This window comes from Sander lucioperca, chromosome 5 (assembly GCF_008315115.2).
Source record: "Sander lucioperca isolate FBNREF2018 chromosome 5, SLUC_FBN_1.2, whole genome shotgun sequence".
In the NCBI taxonomy this organism is placed as follows: Eukaryota; Metazoa; Chordata; class Actinopteri; order Perciformes; family Percidae; genus Sander; species Sander lucioperca.
In genome coordinates, this window is record NC_050177.1 from 4,064,976 (window position 1) to 4,084,872 (window position 19,897).

Sequence of the window (19,897 nt, forward strand, 5' to 3'; positions counted from 1 at the left end):
CTGTATTCATATTGTGGGGCAATGTGCTCTCAAAATAAAGAAAAGCAACAGAGACGATTTGTCCCTCCGTGATAAACGTTAGTCAGCCAGTCATCTTTAGCTAACGTTAGCTTTGTAACGGTAGAGATCGTGGAATTTTGCCAAACGTAATAACTACCGCATATATAAACACCAAACTGCTTGGCTACCTTAATCTGGTTATAACTAAAATATTTACGGAGAAATAAATTTTTTCATGGATAGATTTAACTACTATAAGTCCGCGAACTTCATTATTGACGTGTCAGTGGCACAGCTGATGTGATCCAACAGCTGATGTGATCTAAACAGCTGATGTGATCTAAACAGCTGATGTGATTCAAACAGCTGATGTGATTCAAACAGCTGATGTGATCCAACAGCTGATGTGAAAAAAAAAGAAGAAAAAAAAAAGATCATTGCTCTTTTACTGTTTTTATTCTGTTTTTATATGTCCTGTAAGGATTATTTATTGTATTTATTGTATGCACCCAGTGGAGTAGCGCTCCTAATTTTGCCGTATTGTAAAGTACAATGACAATAAAGGCTTTCAATTCAATTTGATCCAAACAGCTGATGGGATCCAAAATATTCTAGTTAACAGTTAACTCCAGATTGTTGTAAAAATATCATTTCATCCAATGATTCACTGCTCATCCTCTTCCAACCATTCATGAAAAGTAAGTCCTCCATATAAATCAAAATTAACAACAAAACAATCCATTGTATCAATGTTGTAGGCTAACATTACTGTGTTTTTGATTCAGCCCTGGAAGTTACAATGTCGTCATGGAAATGCAGGAGTAATATTTTATGTGATGTGCTCTGGGTGTGCTGTCATGCTGATTTGAGTACGTTTTAAATGTCTAGTTGACCAATCAGATTGTCTGGTCGGATCTACTTGATGTATAATCAGGAATAAACAAGTCACATGATATTGAACTATAAATTATTTCTGGATCTCAGCCACAGTTCATATTTCATTCTTTATGAAGTGATTCTAAATCAGAATAAAATACTGTGTTTTCAAAGACTATTTTTCTTGATCTGACCTGAGAGTCTCCAGTGTGCAGTGTGGACTCTTCAGTCCATCAGATATCAGCTTCCCTCCTAAATCCTGCAGGTTGTTGCTACTCAGGTCCAGCTCTCTCAGACTAGAGGACTGGGAGCTGAGAACTGAGGACAGAGCTTCACAGCTTCTCTCTGACAGGTTACAGCCACTCAGTCTGGAGAGAAGACAGGAAGGAAACAAGTTATTATATTTAACTCCAATGAAAGATATCAGAGTATTTAATGATGAATAAATCCCACTTACAGAGCTTTGTTGGATGCTTTGACCACTAGTAGCAGCTTCAGAAGAGCCTCCTCTGATGCAGAGTATTTCTTCAGGTCAAACACGTCCAGATCTTTCTCTGATGACAGTAAGATGAAGACCAGAGCTGACCACTGAGCAGGAGACAGTTTACGTGTGGAGAGATTTCCTGAACTCAGAGACCGTTGGATCTGCTTCACTAGAGAGCAATCATTCAGTTCATTCAGACAGTGGAACATATTGATGCTTCTCTCTGCAGACAGATTCTCATTGATCTTCTTCTTGATGTACTCGACTGTTCCCTGATTGGTCTCTGACCCTGTCTGTGTCATCAGACCTCGTAGGAGATTCTGATTGGTCTGCAGTGAAAGACCCAGGAGGAAGCGGAGGAACAAGTCCAGGTGTCCATTTGGACTCTGTAAGGCCTCGTCCACAGCACTCTGGTAGAACTGTGTTGATGTTTTTTTTCCTGACAGCAGGTTGACTCCAGAGTTGGTGAAGGTCAGATGGACATGAAGGGCAGCCAGAAACTCCTGAACACTCAGATGGATGAAGCAAAACACCTTGTCCTGGTACAGTCCTTTCTCCTCTTTAAAGATCTGTGTGAACACTCCTGAGTACACTGAGGCTGCTGTGATGTCGATCCCACACTCTGTCAGGTCTGTTTCATAGAAGATCAGGTTGCCTTTCTGCAGCTGCTCAAAAACCAGATTTCCCAGAGACTCCATCATCTTCCTGCTCTCTGGACTCCAGTGTTGATCCATCTCTGCTCCTCCATCATACTTGATGTACTTCACTTTGGACTGAACCACCAGGAAGTGGATGTACATCTCAGTCAGGGTCTTTGGCAGCTCTCCTCCGTCTCTGGTCTTCAACACATCCTCCAGAACTCTAGCAGTGATCCAGCAGAAGATTGGGATGTGGCACATGATGTGGAGGCTTCGTGATGTCTTGATGTGAGAGATGATTCTGCTGGCCTGCTCCTTATCTCTGAATCTCTTCCTGAAGTACTCTTCCTTCTGTGGGTCAGTGAACCCTCTGACCTCTGTCACCATGTCAACACACTCAGGGGGGATCTGATTGGCTGCTGCAGGTCGTGTGGTTATCCAGAGGCGAGCAGAGGGAAGCAGATTCCCCCTGATGAGGTTGGTCAGCAGCACACCCAATGAGGTAGACTTTGTAACATCAGTCAGGATCTTAGTGTTGAGGAAGTCCAGAGGAAGTCGACACTCATCCAGACCGTCAAAGATGAACACAACCGGGAACTCTTCAAACCTGCAGATTCCTGCTTCTTTGGTTTCACTAAAGAAGTAATCAACAAGTTCCACCAAGCTGTACTTCTTCTCTTTCAGCACATTCAGCTCTCTGAAGGTGAATGGAAATGTGAACTGGATATCCTGGTTGGCTTTGTCTTCAGCCCAGTCCAGTGTGAACTTCTGTGTTAAGACTGTTTTCCCGATGCCAGCCACTCCCTTTGTCATCACTGTTCTGATTGGTTCTTCTCTTCCAGGTGGGGTTTTAAAGATGTCTTCTTGTCTGATTGTTGTTTCTGGTGTGTCTGGTTTCCTGGATGCTGTTTCAATCTGTCTGACCTCATGTTCAGCATTGACCTCTGAAGTCCCTCCCTTTGTGATGTAGCTCTCTGTGAACATCTTATTCAGAAGGGTTGGGTTTCCTGCTTTAGCAATCCCCTCAAACACACACTGGAACTTCTTCTTCTGGTTAGATTTCAGTTTACGCTTAAAAACTCCTGCTAGACTTCCTGAATAACCACACAACAAAGAACATCAGTAAGTGATTTATAAAGAAACAGGAACATACTCTGGCCCTTCTCTGGAGACATTAGTAAACGTCCCATTAGTCCAGCAAGTTAAATCTTTAGAGAAATCCTCTTACTGCTCTGCAGACAATCAGCCAGCTCGTCCTGCTTCATTCTCCTCAGGAAGTGCAGTGTGATCTTCAGAAATGCCTCTCTGCTCCTCCTCTGCTCTTCATCCTCATCCTCCCTCTGACTCTCTGAGCATTCTGGGTAATCTGGACTCAGAACCTTCTGTATCTTCTTCAGCTCGTTCTTCACAAAAGTGATGATGTTCTTCTCCAGCAGCTAGAACCGAAGATTATATGAATGACAAATCAAACTGAAATCATGGAAGCAAACATCAGATCCATGTTGGACAGACTGACAACCCACTGGTCTAAAAAGTGCGGCATGGATATGATTGTGAACTGAATAGATGTAAAAGTAGTTGTTGTACATATACAGACCATAAATATGGAGTCCATGTGTGTTTGATGCTGCTGGGCAGACTGACCACTGGGAACGTCTGAGCTCTCCTGGTCAACTCTGTGGAGGAATCAGGAAGAATTAGCTCACATCATGTCTGTCTACACAGAGATAAACACAAGGTAAAGGTACTCTGACTTAAAGTGTTAAGGACCCTGGACCTGATGTACGCTAACATCAAGGAAGCATACACCCCCTCTTCTCTCCCCCCTCTTGGCAGGTCAGATCACAACCTGGTTCACCTCAAACCCTGCCATGTGCCTCTGGTGAAGAGGAAGCCTACAACCACAAGAACAGTGAGGAGGTGGTCGGATGAGGCTTATGAGGCACTGCAGGGCTGCTTCGAAGTGACGGACTGGCCTGCGCTCTGTGAGCCCCATGGGGAGGACATTGATGGGATCACAGAGTGCATCACGGACTACATTAATTTCTGTGTGCACAAGTCTCTGCTGCTGGCTGCCCAACAAAAACTGCCACTTCGCCTCCTCCTACTCCTCCTCCTTACATGCCCTTTGTCTGCACCTCACCACCTCAACTCACACCCTCCTACTCCACCCCTCCCCCCGGCTCTACACCATGTCCTCTACAACCTGAGGACCTCACCCCTCCCCCTAGAGTCACCTCTACGGTGTCTTTCACGCTGACCTGGTGAGAAGACAGCTGACTAGACTCCACTCCGGCAAAGCTGCTGGCCCAGACGGTGTATTTCCCAGGGTGCTTAAAGCCTGTGCCCCCCAGCTGTGTGGAGTACTAAGTCTAGTCTTCAGCCTGAGCCTGCACCTCCAGAGGGTCGCCGTGCTGTGGAAGACGTCCTGCCTCGTTCCTGTGCCAAAGACGCCGCGTCCCAGCGGCCCTCAGGACTACAGACCGGTGGCTCTGACGTCCCACATCATGAAGACCTTCGAGAGGCTCGTCCTGGAGCAGCTAAGGCCTATGGTCCTTCACTGATCCACTACAGTTCGCCTACCAGCCCAGCCTGGGAGTTGAGGACCGCATCATCTACCTGCTGAACAGAGTCTATACTCATCTGGACAAGCTTGCGAGCACTGTGAGAGTCATGTTCTTTGACTTCTCCAGTGCTTTCAACACCATCCGTCCGGCTCTACTGGGTGAGAAGATGACTGCGATGCAGGTGGAGGCCCCCATCGTGTCCTGGATTGTTGATTACCTGACGGGCAGACCACAGTACGTACGCTTAAAGAACTGTGTGTCTGACAGGGTGGTCAGCAACACTGGGGCTCCACAGGGGACTGTCCTCTCTCCTTTCCTCTTCACACTCTTCACCTCGGATTTCAACTATTGCACTGAGTCCTGCCACCTTCAGAAGTTTTCTGATGAAAAGGGTGATGAGACTGAATACAGGACTGTTGTGGGCAACTTTGTCACTTGGAGTGAGCTGAACCATCTGCAGCTCAATGTGACAAAAACGAAGGAGCTCGTAGTGGATCTGAGGAGGGCGAAATCACCTGTGACCCCTGTTTCCATCCAGGGGATCCCTGTGGACACTGTTGAGGAGTACAAGTACCTGGGGGTGTACTTAAACAATAAACTGGACTGGACTAGACACACCGAGGCTGTCTACAAAAAGGGCCAAAGTCGACTCTTTTTCCTGAGGAGGCTGAGGTCCTTTAACATCTGCCGGACGATGCTGAGGATATTCTATCAGTCTGTCGTGGCCAGTGCTATCTTCTTTGCAGTCACATGCTGGGGCAGTGGGATGAAGGTCCCAGACACCAACAGACTGAACAAACTGATCGGGAGGGCTGGTGATGTCGTCGGGGAGAAGCTGGACACATTGACGACCATGGCTGAGAGGAGGATGCTGTCCAGGCTTCAGTCCATGTTGGATAATGTCTCACACCCTCTCTATGAAACACTGGCCCAGCAGAGGAACACCTTCAGCAGAAGACTCCTCTCACCCAGATGGACCACAGAGCGCCACAGGAAGTCGTTCCTGCCTGTGGTCATTAAACTCTACAACACCTCCCTCAGAGAGTCACACACCCCCTCTCTGTACTCATCTCATCTCAAATATAGACAATTCACTTCTCTTTTTTGTTGCACTACTACTCTCAACATAGACGATCATTTTTTTCTTTTTATTGCACTATTTGCACATAACACTGTACATTTCATATTTTATTTTGTTTGTATACCTGGAGTGGTAACAAAAATAATTTCCCCCTGGGATTATTAAAGTATTTCTGATTCTGATTCTGAAGTGTTGATTACAACATTGAATCAGATGGTTTCCCCTGACATTAAAGTGTTGGTGTTACTGCTGACCCCACTGTGAATCAAAAGAAAGAACTAAGAAGTAAACAAGGGCTACAGCATGGTTGGCTTAAAGGACTCCTGAAGCAGCAGACTGGTCTCATGAGGCCAGGAGGTCTGCAGCTTCTGTGGTCATGGAGCCAAACATTCGTAGGTAGAAGAAGTTTTGGGAAGCAACGGTGAAGAACTTTTGGTCAGCTTGAAAAAGATTTTGACAAACCATCAGCCGACTCAGGAAGGGGAGGCAGAGCTTAGATGGACTGTTTGTAGTCGGGAAGAATTGAGGACCTGGACTGAGGATACTGTTGGATGGGGGTTCCCATTTTGGCGTCCACTTACTAACTTCTGATCTGACATCCCATTGGCAAACCTACCAACCAACATTTGAGAAGAATTTTGCCATTTAGGTCAGCACACTTGGGAACACTGAACGGACCATTCAAAAGCCTTCCAAATGTCACAATATTATAATATATATTATTATATATTAGGAATAGCTAAACCTGGACAACCTGGATACTAATGCCTTTTAATGGGGTATTTGGTCTTGTTGAACGAACGTTCAGTTGAAAACCCAAAAACAGCTAAAATCTATATTACTGCTTTGAAAATGTATAAACCCAAAAACAGCTAAAATCTATACTACTGCTTTGAAAATGTATTAGCCCAAAAACAGCTTAAACATAATTTTGCTTACAAATATAATCATAATTTTTGCTTATTAATGTAATCATATTTTCTGTTCGTATATGTGATTATAACTTTGTTTAGGTTTTAGAATCATGCAATGTTTTAGATACTATTATGTTAGATACATCATTATATTCATCTGATTAGTGTATAAGTATGAGAGGGCCTGCCTGCGGTGCATGCAGAGGGGCAGTATGTGTGTCTCTGTATAAGACTGCAGCTGAGAATAGGGGAAGAGTTGATGGGGGGTGCATTGGGTTCATGTGTGAGAGAAGGTAATGGAGATTTGATGTGAAACATATGTACTGGTGGACCTTGAACTGCTTTTGTTTAAAAGAAGAGAGTCGAGCTGTCATATATGATGGATAACTATTCCTGCTTGGATGTGTAATGAATAAGGCTAGCAGTTTAAGCGAATGCAATTCAATGCAAGGCATGTAACGTCATCACATGTGACTCTTCCTACTTCTTGCCAGTGTATGATACTGTGTTTGCATTAAAAATGATACCTTATTAGGTCACGAGAAGTGATGAGACAACCCCCGCTGATATGGGGGGAGTGGACCAATGTATGTCATAAATAGGGGAGATTTGCTGATAGGAGCTTTTTGGGGGATTTTGTACCGAAAGGACTTCCGTATCTCTGCATTCATTGTACTCTGTTAGGGACTTAGAGCATTTTTGTTTATTATCCTTTTGTTTAGTTTTTGCCTTTTCTAACTTTCTGCTTTAATTAAAATAAAAAAACCTGAGTCCAAGTCTGGACTAGGGGACCAAAACCCGTATATTTGTTTTGTGCCTCTTTAGAAGACTTTCATTTTTCACCTTTTTTTCTAAACCTGCCAAGTGGTAGGGGATCTCCCCTACGGGGACAGTTAAAGACTCCTCTTTAACCGCTGTGGAGAGTTGTGACCCAGCGGGGACCGATTTTGACAGGCAGGCCTCCTGCTGACTCACGGGGGGTGCATTTCCAGCGGACCTGAATCTTCAGTAGTCCTGTGAGGAACGGCTTCAAAACCGTGAGTATTAACGAAAGACATATGGTTATAAAGTTTCCCTCGGGTAATACTTTTTCTGTATAGGAGGTTGAAACGCCTGTGAGCAAGGGGACATCTAGGGTGTTAATCAAAGTCTCTTGCTTCGCCTCTGGGTTCCCTGACCCAGGCGAGGACCCTTTAGTATGGGTGTGTGTGTCTCTATAATTAACTTAAAACAGGAAAGTATCTGAAATAACTCCTTTTCATATAGGTCAAAACATCCGCTCCGCTAAACGATGACTGGTGTTATTGTAAAGCAGAAGAGGGCATAGTAGACGCGAGGGTTATCGAGGGGAAGATAAAAAGGGAGTTGGCTTTAAAAGAAAAGTGATACGAAGCCTCGATAACTGCCACATCGCTCATCAGTCTTCCTGAGTGTCCTGACCCAATTGGCAAAATAATTATCAAATGCCCATCCCATTTTGGGTGCCTTGGCAGGACCACCAAAACCAAAGAATAAATAGTCTCAAGTTCCCCACTGGACAATGAAAACTAAACTTAGTCACACATCTTTCGCTTAATAGTCAATCTTTGATTTACTTTTTGTGTTTACCATGTCGGCTCTGGAGAATAGCAGTGAAAGTGGTGGTTTCCTGGTGGAATCATGGAAGAAGTGTGGAGAATTAGAGCTTCAGTTATAAAAGGGTGACTAAGAAAGACAGACATTTTTACTTGTTGCCGAGGGCTACAAGCTACGAGTCTGGACAGACTGGTGAGTGGCCACGCCATGTTGTTTGAAAGTGCCGGCATCCAGGCGGTTTGGTGGTGCGTCTGTGGCGCAGGGCGCTTGTGGATAAAGGCAGCGATCACTACAAGCTGATGTACATCAGAGTAAGGTCAGGGTGAATGCCGATCCCAGATCAGTTAAAAAATGCCAAAGCGTCTCTGATACTGTGATCGGGACATCCCTAGCTATAACAATGTTATTAACAGCTTACCTCTTGTCAGCAGAGGGTTGTTGTCCTTTAAAAATCCTTTGGGGTTTAGGCCATTTCTTCCAATTTCTGGGTTGCCTGGTCTCCTTTTGTAATGATGCTTGTGTAACCTCAACCATGGGATGCACAATCAAGTTATATACATCATTTTTTAGGACAACCTGGGCTATCAAGCCGCCAACAAATGATAAGCGGCAAAACCGCTCTACGCCAGCCATTCCATTGATTGGGGAGGGGGGGGGGGGCAACTATACTACTACCCCTGGTGTCGTGCAACATTTTGCACAGCGCTCAAAATTAATTTTATTTCAAATTTGACCTAGTTACCGCTGACCTTTCGAAAGCACAACCAATGAGATCACAGCATGTCATTAGCTCGCTTGCTGTTTCTGAAATATGAGCCATCACTGTACAATATTCTGCACTATGCATATTTATTTATTTATCACTCTTTTTTACCTCCCACTGTGCAATATGCCATATCAATTCATCCACACCTTACTCATCTGTATATCTGTGTATACATACTTTCTATTTATATAAGGGTGTTTAATATTCATATTATATTACTATTATTATTATTATTATTATTATTATAACAACTGATTCTATTTTTCTTGTTCTTATACTTTATGTATATTGTTTCTCCTATGTCTACCTAATGTGTATTTGTGTTATTCTGTTGTGTGTACATATCTTATCTTATCTTACCTAGCAACGGTAAATAGCTTCCTTGCCACCCTTGATGATGAATACATGTCCTGTGCTTTGCTCTCTCCCTAGCTAGCAGTGCAGAGAGCAAATCGCTTATCATGTGTAGGTGGCTTCAGAATATGTATACATGTAAGCAGATTATACATTTATTCAGAAGAACATATGAACTGTTTCTATAAAGAGAGAGAATGTTGGACCAGACCAGATCCTATATTTACCTAAAGTCAGATTTTTTTTAGACAACTTTCAGATGTGAGAATAAAAATGTTTGTGAAAGAGAAAAATACATTACATGTTTACATTACATTACATGTAATTTAGCTGACTTTCAATTAAGCGCTTTCAACCCTGAAGGAGCAAACTCCAGACAACAAGTAGTAAGTGCAAGTACATTAGCTTTAAATGAGCAAAACTACAAAGAGCCAATAAACTCCAAAAACATCTCTGGATACATAAAAGTTGTAACATTAATTTGTAATATAATAGGTATAACTTTGGTTTGAGAAGTGAGAGGGGGGTCTGGGGGGTCGTCCGCCAAAAAAATGTTTTCTATTTGAATCCCATTTCCTACATTTCTACATTTCCTACTTTTCTACATAAGTTTAGGGACTAATATAATACAAAATCCAGAAGATAATTAAGTTGAATGTAATGATAAATACTAAAAGAAAGACTTATAAGTAAAATCATATGAAACTAATTTGAAAGTGTGGGGGGGCATGTCCCCCCCTGTGGAAATTACGCCTTAGAGCTTACTTCCTTTTAGAAGAGGGTTGTTGACCTTTAAAGTCAATATAGCGATCATTTGACAAGACACTCTTCATGGACACACAGCTGGGATCAGGTTTAGCAGAGTCTGGTCTCTGATGGATCCTGTTACACAGAGAGTAAGACCAACAGGGATGGAAATTCACTTTTTAGTATTCAGACACAAAAACTGCTGGAGATACAAGCAGCAACTAAAACAGGATTAACACAAAGAAGTTCAATAAACTATACAAAAAACAGGGTTAAAAAGCTAAAACACCAGAGAATCTATTGGACCAAACCAGATCCAATATTTACCTAAAGTCAAGAGATGAAGACTGGTTTAACTGGACAACTTTCAGATGTGAGAATATAAATGGATGAAGAAGAAAGATGCTGAAAATAAACTCCAAAAACTCTCTGGAAACATAAAAGTTAAAACATGAATCAGTAATATTATAATATTAACAGCTTACCTCTTTTCAGCAGAGGGCTGCTGTCCTTTAAAGTTAATGAGGAGATCATGTGACCGGTCACTCTTAAAGGACACACAGCTGCGTCCAGGTCCAGGTTCAGGTTCAGGTCCAGGTCCAGGAGACTCTGGTCTCTGATGGGTCCTGATAGAAATACACATTTATTGAGGGTCACATGTTCAGTTAAAGTCTCCCTGCATAAAATATAATATGAATATGAATATGTCTGTAGGTCTAATTATTAACAATTAAATGACAATGATGCTTTACTTTCTGTCCAAAACTCAATAAAAATATCTTTTGAAATCAGAATAAAAAAATCTATATATAATATTTCTAAATGTCTAAACAGAAAGATATTTTGAGTGAGACAGGAAATTAATTTGCAAAAATATTCTCATTTCAGTCATCAACTACCATAATTTCTTTCCACAAGATTACAAAAAAAACGTTAATTATTAAAGGAGTGTGCATGAGACTGACATGACCCAAAACAACCCAGACGGGATGTAGTTCCATCCAATGAGACTCGTTCCAGTTTGCTGGATGTTCACAACTCACCTCAATCTTCTTAACGTTTCAATTTCCCTTTTCATTGCTATTCTCTCCTTCTGCCATTCAAGTCTCTTCTCCATTTCAAGTTCACCACTCGAGGTTGCCTTCTTTGTTAAAGTAGTGGTGTCTCCGTGGACCGGACACTCTTCATGGACACACAGCTGGGTTCAGGTTCAGGTTCAGCAGGGTCTGGTCTCTGATGGGTCCTGTTAGAAAGAGAGGAAGACCACTTTTTAATCTCCAGAACCAGAAGCTGCTGGAGAAACTAGAAGCTATCAAGCAGAATATGAAGTCTGAAGCTCTTCACTGAATGATTTATGTTCTCTGCTCATCCTGCTCTGTCATTCAAAAAACAGGATTTAAAGTGGAGCTTTAGCATGAGTCTTTGAGGAGAAACTCTGTTTTACAGACCTGTCCATTAAATCAACTATCCATTAGTCCATCAAATGGTTTGAGTGGTAGCCGACTAAGAATGTCTTTAATTAAAAGAGATCAGATCTGGTCTCAGGTCCCTGATGTAAAAGCCTTCTTATTGCATTATATTCTATATATTTACATGTTTAAGTGTTACCTGCCTCCTGAGTTCTGTGTTCTCCTTCCAATAAATAAGGATGTTTGTAGGAGCCTAAATGCAGTCATTTATATTTTGATAATTCATACAACAATTTCCTTTACCTTCCTTTACTTCATCTTCTCTCTCTGGCTCTCTGCAGCATCTTTTGGAAGTGGATTTTGCATTGTTGTATTTTTTCTTGTGTCAAAGTAAATAGTTAATCTTTTATCGTTTGGTCATGTGGATGTTTTTAATGTGGATTAAGACGAGGAGATGTAGAAGAGCATCAAGCTACGGCTTCATTCTGTGGAAACCTACAACATTTTGTAACTTAAATTTGTGCATACTAATATATCTGAATGCAGTAATTTAGACGTCAGAATGACTGCTGTGAGTGTGGTCTACACCTACTCTATTGGTAGAGTGTCCTGATTAGGATTGGACACTACTAATAACATGGTATTGAATAACTACTCTTCCCCAAAACCGTTTTTTCCATTTGCATTCACACTGGCCAATTGTCCATATGAACTGACCTTTTGTTATAATAATCAAAGCCATCTAACCACCACTATGTGGAAAAGGGAAAAGATCCTGTCTTTACAGGAACTGTGGTCAGAGGAACTTAATAATCCCCAAATTGGTCCAGTCGGAACAGGAGAAACAAAGGCTTCAAGGAACGTTATGTTCTAGGAACTACAAAAATCCCTCCGGTCAGAAAGAGACTATTAAGAAGAGCCACTAGTTCCTGTTGGAGGAGTACCAGCTCATAGTGACCAGTTCCATATTAGTTGATTTAGTGAGAGAATAAAAGAGCTGAGTCATGTTGTCTCCACATCAGTCCTGTCAGTGAATACAACGACCGACACTAACTGCTGCAGACAGCTTTCTGATCTTCATCACAAGAGTCCTGAACACTTTCTCAGGAAATAAGAAGAGAAGTAGAAACATTATATTTAACATTACAGAGCCAGAAACTAACCTGAAGAGACCAAAGACTAACGTGGTGTTAAAGTACCAAACAGATACTTACAGTTTCTTCACACAGTCCAAAATGTCGACGTAGAACAACTCAGGCGAGTTGTTTCCTGATGAGTCATAGCCCCACCTGTCAGGAAGCAGATTTTCACAATAAGAGCTTTGTTTCTTCTCTCTGTGTAACTGTGGTTGTTGTTATCAGTGTGTGTTTGTTCTTCCTTCGTCCCATGAATGCAACATGAGGAACTTTCCACACGTCTATAGAGGTTAATAGTGCTTTTCACTGATTGGCCACAGGAAGTAAAAACGTGATTTTCTGCTTTTTCACACACACACACACACACACACACACACACACACACACACACACACACACACACACGCACACACATACGTAAAACGCCACTGGAAATGTCCAATGTGTTTCTCATAAGAAATAAAGGATCTATAAGACAGTAACACTACCAGATACCTACACAACATGGCGGCCGATCTTTGTGAAGATGCCAGTTGTAATCATCACCAGTCCAGTTGAGTTGGTTTCTCTGCAGCTTTCTGCTCTTAAACTAAACTAACCACAGCTGGAGTTCACCAGTCAAACATTACATACATCATGTATATATTAAAACATTACAGACATGAGAGTTAAATTACCTTCAGCTGGAGCTCCACATGGAGAGAAAATGCTGAGACACTAACTCTGGAAAGTGAAAGTAAACTTTAAACAGGAAACAAGAGGAACCGCCCAGAGAGGCTCAGCATTACCACATATAGTAACACACAGACTGATTTAATGGAGTGTAATGGAGTTGTTTTTAAATCTAAAGTATGTCAAGTCAAGTGGGTTTGATAGTCATTTCATCCATATATATATATATATATATATATACTGTATATAGTGAAGCAGAACAACGTTTCACCATGGATCAAGTGGTGTTACACATTTAAAATACATAAAAACAACATTATATAAAAAACGACATACGAGACAGGCTACATTTAGTGCACACACATTACAGACTACACATAAAGTGCAATTACTACTTAAAGTAGAGCCTTTAAGACAGACCAGGGACAGGACAGACAGCAGACAACAGAAGACGGGGCGTAAGTAGACCTATAACAGAGCACTGATTGGTAGAAGTCAGGGTCACAGTGTGGTCATAAGGTAGAAAATAACAACTTTAGCAGCAGGAAATAAAGTGCAGGAGTGTATTTCAGTTCAGTGTGAAAAATGTGATGATATCAGAGGATGGTGTGTTGAGAGTACACACAGACTCCAGGGTGGTTAAAGATGTCTGTCCTCAATTCATTTAAAAACCATCAGACCGTTTACTCCACCATTCATTCAGACGGCTCACTGCACTAGTTGGAACAATATACAATACTTCATATAATAGAATACTAAATCACAGTAACAGTAACGTTATCTCCAAATAACTATATTTCCATCAGCTGTTCTTCAGTGGAGAGTTTATATTCACTGAACCAACGGACCTTTAGACCACATGAACCATACACACATACACTACATGGGGGTATCGGCCATTTTTATATATATTATTATAGTATATTTATATTAAGTATTACCAAATAAATACATGAAATGTAATAAAATGTAATGTATAAAGTGTGGTGAGTGTGTGAGATAAGAACATAGAGATGAAACTAATAAAATCTGTAAACATGTTTTAATGTGTGAATATGATTGGTGGAGCTCTGCTTGCAGTTCCTGCTGATGTCACCAGAGGGCGCCATGACGTCATCACCAGCTCAGAGATGCTGTGTCTGAATGGAGTTCAGTGGTCTATTTGTTCTTGTGTCAAAATAAATAGTTAATCTTTCACCGTGTGGTCCTGTGGATGTTTTAATGTGGATTAAGACGAGGAGATGTAGAAGAGCGTTGAGCTACAGCTTCATTCTGGGGAATCCTACAACATTTAGTAACTTAAATTTGTGCATACTAATATATCTGAATGCAGGAATTTAGACGTCAGAATGATTGCTGAGAGTGTGGTCTGGTAAGAAGAGAAGTAGAAACATTATATTTAACATTACAGAGCCAGAAACTAACCCTGAAGAGACCAAAGACTAACGTGGGGTTAAAGTACCAAACAGCTACTTACAGTTTCTTCACACAGTCCAAAGAGGTGATGATGAAGAGGTGATGATGAAGAGGTGAAGAAGAATAGGTGATGAAGAGGTGATGAAGAAGAGAGGACCTAAAACTGAACCCTGAGGAACTCCGTAAGACAGAGGGGTCATTTCTGACAAAATGTTGTTAACAGACACACAACATGATCTATCACTCAGGTAAGAGGTGAACCATTTAAGAACAGACCTAGAAAACCCCATTTCATTGTGTAACCGATTCAACAATACTGTATGGTCCAACGTATCAAATGCAGACGACAGGTCAAGTAAAATCACCACAGTGTACTGTCCAGAGTCAGCAGGCATCAGAATGACATTAGATACTTTAAGAAGTGCAGTCTCAGTTGAATGACATTTACGAAAACCTGACTGAAATTTATCAAGCACATTTTTTCCATCAATGAAGTCAGCTGGTCCGCCACCACTTTCTCAAGTATTTTAGATAAGAAAGGCAGCTTAGATATAGGCCTGTAGTTAGTTGGTTCAAAAGAATCCAAATTAGGTTTCTTCAGTATGGGACTAACAACTGCTTGTTTAAAATGGCTGGGCACAGAACCGGTTAAAAGGGAAAGGTTAATCATTTTAACAACATACGGTCCAACTAAATCAAACACATTTAATAGCAATGAAGTCGGCAATACATCGAGCGGACTTGAAGATGGTTTCACTTTTGTAGTATATGACCATTCTATAACTTTCTATAAACTTTGCTTAAAGGTTTGTTATAAGGGAGTCCTATGAACTTTACTCTACATTTACTGAGAACATCTGGAAATTGTTAACATGAGCGGAGGTCCCCCCAAGACAGAAGATACCTTTTTTGGAGTTGTGCCAGATAACAGGCATTGATTGGTTAGTTATCCGTCCAATGATATAGTTACAAAATTACGTCCTATGTTGATACAATGCATAGGATATATACGTTGCTCACACAAAGAAAAGACAGAACGACTTTTGGAAGAATTTGGTTTGGTCGTTCTCCGAGCTCACTGCAGGAGTTTGTAAAATTGATGCTGAATCTTTGCTTGTAATAAACCTTTTTATAATCAAGAACAGTGTCAGCGGATTCCTCTTCATACAGCATCACAGCATTACTATTTAAGACACCACAATTTTGGCGACGAGGATGGGATTGGTTGCATCTCCCAGGTCATCGTTTCATCATGGGCAACCAGGGACTGACTCCCGCTTCATTGGTCGACTATGAGGTGAGCTTTCTCACTATTTGGGCGCTGGTCAGTTCATGTGTGGCTCTGTGTGTGCGATGAGGGATTGCACCGTATCGAATCTGTGTGTATTTTGTGTAGTGATTGCTGTGTGAGGGGGAGGTTCGTCCTTAAATTATTTGTGTTAAAATTAGCGCAGACAAGGGAATTGTGAGTTAACATATGAGAAATAAGAAGAAAACAAAGCAAAGGCTTAAGGAAGCTAGAGAAATAGAGAAAAAGGAATAAGAGGAGAATATAAAGCAAAGGCTTAAGGAAGTTAGAGAAACAGAGGAAAGGAAATTTAAGTGAAGAAATAGAGAAAAGGGAGAAAAAAGTAAGGGATTAAGGAATATTCACATAGACGATGTGAAAAGATTTTAAGGAATAGGCAAATTGGATTAAAGAAAACAGTTTAACCCTGGCCAGGGCAATTCGGCTTAAACAACATAAAGAAAGAAAAAGGAAACAAGAGAAAAGAAAAACAAGAAGTGATAAGGAGAAGATAAAAGGAAATAAGAGAAAAGAAAAGAATACAGAAAAGAACAGGAACAATAAAGAGAAACCAACAAAAACAAAGAATAAAGGATAACGCCGTTAATCTGATAAAAAGCCCTTTGAAAAAAGGCGATCATAGGATGGGCCGTAGTCTTGAACTTTTATTAGATGAAAAGTTTGAGCCAGTTCTGAGAACTGAGGTGTAGAATAACAGTTCAATGGTAAGTTTCCCACTCGATGCATTGTTGACGAATAATGTTCTTCAGACTCCCATTGGATTCTATATCTAAGGTAGCAAAATAACAAAACAAAAAAAAGACAAAAAAAAACAATACAGCGGAAAGCAGACTCTTTTTAGGAATTACATGCATGAATGATGTCGACTTTTGTGTGTATGAGAGAGAGTGTGTGTGAACAGCAGTGTGTGTGTGAACAGCGGTGTTTCTGCTGTGTGTGATAGACATGCATGCGTCATAAGGATCCTATATTAGATAGATATATATATATACATATATGTTTTGGTTGAAAACAGGAGTCTTGGTTATCTGTAAGGAAAGATATTCTGTTCATTATGGCTAAAAATATGAGTCTCTTTTTCAAGAGAACGTTTTCTGAAGTGTTAAAATGTATGAGCCTTCTTTGGGAGGACTTTTGTTTAATAATCTTATGAGTCTTCTTCGAAGGAGAACGTTTTCAAAAATTGTTAAAAACTTATGAGCCCCTTTGGAGAACGTGAAAATAGATTAGGCTAACCTATAGTAAAAATAAGAAGCTTCAAACTAGTATTTGTGTTTTATGTTTTGTGTTGGTTTGTTTCGTCCTGTGTCATTGTTGTTTTAATGTGGTTTGTTGAAGGGAAAATGGAGAGACAATAGGTCTGTCTGTTGAGAGAATTTGTAAGAATCATTAAGTTTTCTCTGATTTCTTTGAGATCGTTTAAACTGCTTTATGATAGCTTATTGCTATTTGCATTATCTGCCGCTTTGAAATTAGTAAGATTAAGACATTCTATGTTGAAGTAAGCTGAGTGATTCTTTAGTTATTTTTTTGGTTGAGTGTGAGCCTAGGTTCCTTAACTCCAGTGGAGTTCCACTCACTGTGAAATCACACTGTTGACCGATCTGTGCATGCCCAAGAATGCTAGGAATTCAGTTTTCACAGAAAGTTTAGGCCACTCCTTATGTGCACTAAAGGGCAGAGACGGAGCGGCTAAAGGAGAAGGGGGGTTCAGTGCAGCTCAGTAAAACATTAAAGTGGCTGTTGCTTGACTATGAAACTATGCGATTTAGATCCATTAAATTTATAAATGAGAGTTATGTAGACAGATAAAAAAAAGAGAGAGAAAATGTCATAAACACCTAGAGAAATGGCATTAGAATTTGAAATGTCCTTCTAATTAGGAAGCCTTAACTATGCTTGCTTCTGTAGCATGAAAAGAAAAATTGGGAGAAAGATTTGAGGATAAAAGTAGGATAAATAAGGCTCAGGCCTGAAAGAAAAAGGAAAAAGAGAGATTAATAGCTGGCATAGGTGATTTGCTGGAACTCAAATCAGTGATTGATCACCCTGGATTAAGAAAATTCCAGCCTCTATACCTCTATTGAAAGTAAGAGATGAGAGGACTGATTGATGGGCTTCAGGATTGTCACCTCTGCCATTTTAAAATGTTGGACCACTTGCTTTGAGTGGCGAGGCATCTAAAATGATTTTACTTTGAATAAAACAATTCAAAATTTGATAATTCTATAAGGTTTTTGATTTTGCTAAAGTTCTCCACTGTCACGTGTGGTTATGTCATTGCACCAAGGAAATGAGTGACATTTGTGAAGGTGGAAAACAGAATGAATGAATCCAATTCCTGTGAAGAAACAGCGAGTAATTCAATCCTAATAAAACAGACTGAGTTAATTCAATGAGAATACTTTGTATATTAAATGGGTAACTATTGTTACAAAAGATGGTCAGGAAAGCTGAGAGAAGATGTTAAGTGTATGTGGTAGAAAGGGAAAAGAAAGTTTTATGGGATAATGGAAAAAAGGCATGACTTTAAGAGAAAGTTAAGTGTACAATAAGGTACTAAGGTGGTGAAAGACAGAAAGACAGTGTTGTGAAAGTGATAGAAAGGCAAAGAAAGTGATAAATGTACTTCTGAATTAGGATACTGGAGTTCATACTAATATTGTTGTTACAGAGACAACTGTAGCATTGGGGTTATAATCTACAGGAGGGTAAACGTTTAGATGAAAATAGTAAAAACTGCTATACCACAAGCACCAAAAACTTAGGGAAAAGAGATAAATTATGTAATTTTCAGGAATGACTAGTGGTAATTTTCAAGACAAATTGCTTTTGGATATTATTGTAATCCGACATATCATAAAAAAAAAAAAAATGAATTAGGATTTGTGTAGAACAAACATATGTTTATGGAATATGATGTTTTATTGTTGTTAGACTGTTCAACAAATATAGGCCTACAAGTTTGGTTGAAATGTTTAGCTGTTTAAATACTTAGTTAGTTGACAGTACTGTTGGGATCATTTCTAGTTTCAGAAATGTGAGGATTTTTCTACATTGTTACTTTTGATACTTTAAGTACATATTTTATGATACTTTTCTTACTTAGGTAATATTTTTGTAGCAACATTTTGAATTAATGATGTCATAAGTTAGAAGCTAGAACACTAAAATGAGTATGATTAAAAGTATAAGTAATGCTTCTCGGAGGTGTTGTGTTTTGTGTTTATGCAGTGTGCCTCGATGGATGTCAGAGCAGACCTGTCTCACTCCTCTACAAGCTGATTTGTTTGGTCCCATCCCCCACATACTTGCACCAGAAACTGCATCTGGAGCTGGAGCAGCAGAGAAGGAGGGGTGACAGATTTACAACTGTCCATGGTTAAGTGACTGGATTGGACACCCAGATGGCTCTCAGGGCATGACCAGAGACTGACATTAAAGAAGTAACGTCACACAGGCCTACAAAGTACTTTGGTGAAACATTCACAGATGAACTAATAATTGAGAGAGGACAAGCTGAAACAACCATAAAGATGAATCCAAGCTCCAAAAGTAAGAAGAAAATGAAACATCTGGAAACTAAGGGCAGACTGAGGTTTAGCAAGACAAAAGAGGATGATGATGATGATGATCAGAGTGATTCAGAAGAGTGTGATAAAAGTGAAGATGGAGACAGCGATGAAGATTTGGAGAGCAGAGGAGCTACAGGATTTCATCCTGCAGCGATTAGCATAGAAGAGATTGAAAGAGACATGGAGCGATTGGAAGAGCACTTTGAGAAGCTGAAGATACAGAGGAACAAATTGCTGAAAAAAGGATCTCAGAAAGTGGAGAGGAAGTATACATTGCGCCCAAGACAAAGGGGCACAAGGAAGAAGAGGCTTCCAGTGATCATTCAAGATTTGGAGTATAAGCCCTTGCAGAACACTGATATGTCAGATATTCTTGAT

The 19,897-nt window shown here is 40.5% G+C and overlaps 1 protein-coding gene across 1 annotated transcript; it reads right to left on the minus strand.

Moving 5' to 3' along the window:
- Positions 1-1,329: 1,329 nt before the first annotated feature.
- Positions 1,330-11,134, minus strand: LOC116058402 (NLR family CARD domain-containing protein 3-like). Its single transcript, XM_031311230.2, has 5 exons — positions 11,046-11,134; positions 10,488-10,628; positions 3,596-3,674; positions 3,227-3,434; positions 1,330-3,092 (listed from the first exon to the last, which is right to left on the minus strand). The coding sequence occupies exons 1-5, from the start codon at positions 11,117-11,119 to the stop codon at positions 1,330-1,332; spliced, it is 2,265 nt and encodes a 754-aa protein (XP_031167090.2). The 5' UTR covers positions 11,120-11,134.
- Positions 11,135-19,897: the final 8,763 nt, after the last annotated feature.

Excerpts from the sequence above, each read along its gene's own strand:
- LOC116058402 (XM_031311230.2), bottom strand. The coding sequence starts at position 11,119 with ATGGAGAAGAGACTTGAATGGCAGAAGGAGAGAATAGCAATGAAAAGG. Across the intron at positions 3,675-10,487 it reads CAGCCCTCTGCTGAAAAGAG|AGTTGACCAGGAGAGCTCAG; the intron begins GTAAGCTGTTAA and ends ATTCCTCCACAG. Across the intron at positions 3,435-3,595 it reads ACATGGACTCCATATTTATG|CTGCTGGAGAAGAACATCAT; the intron begins GTCTGTATATGT and ends CTTCGGTTCTAG.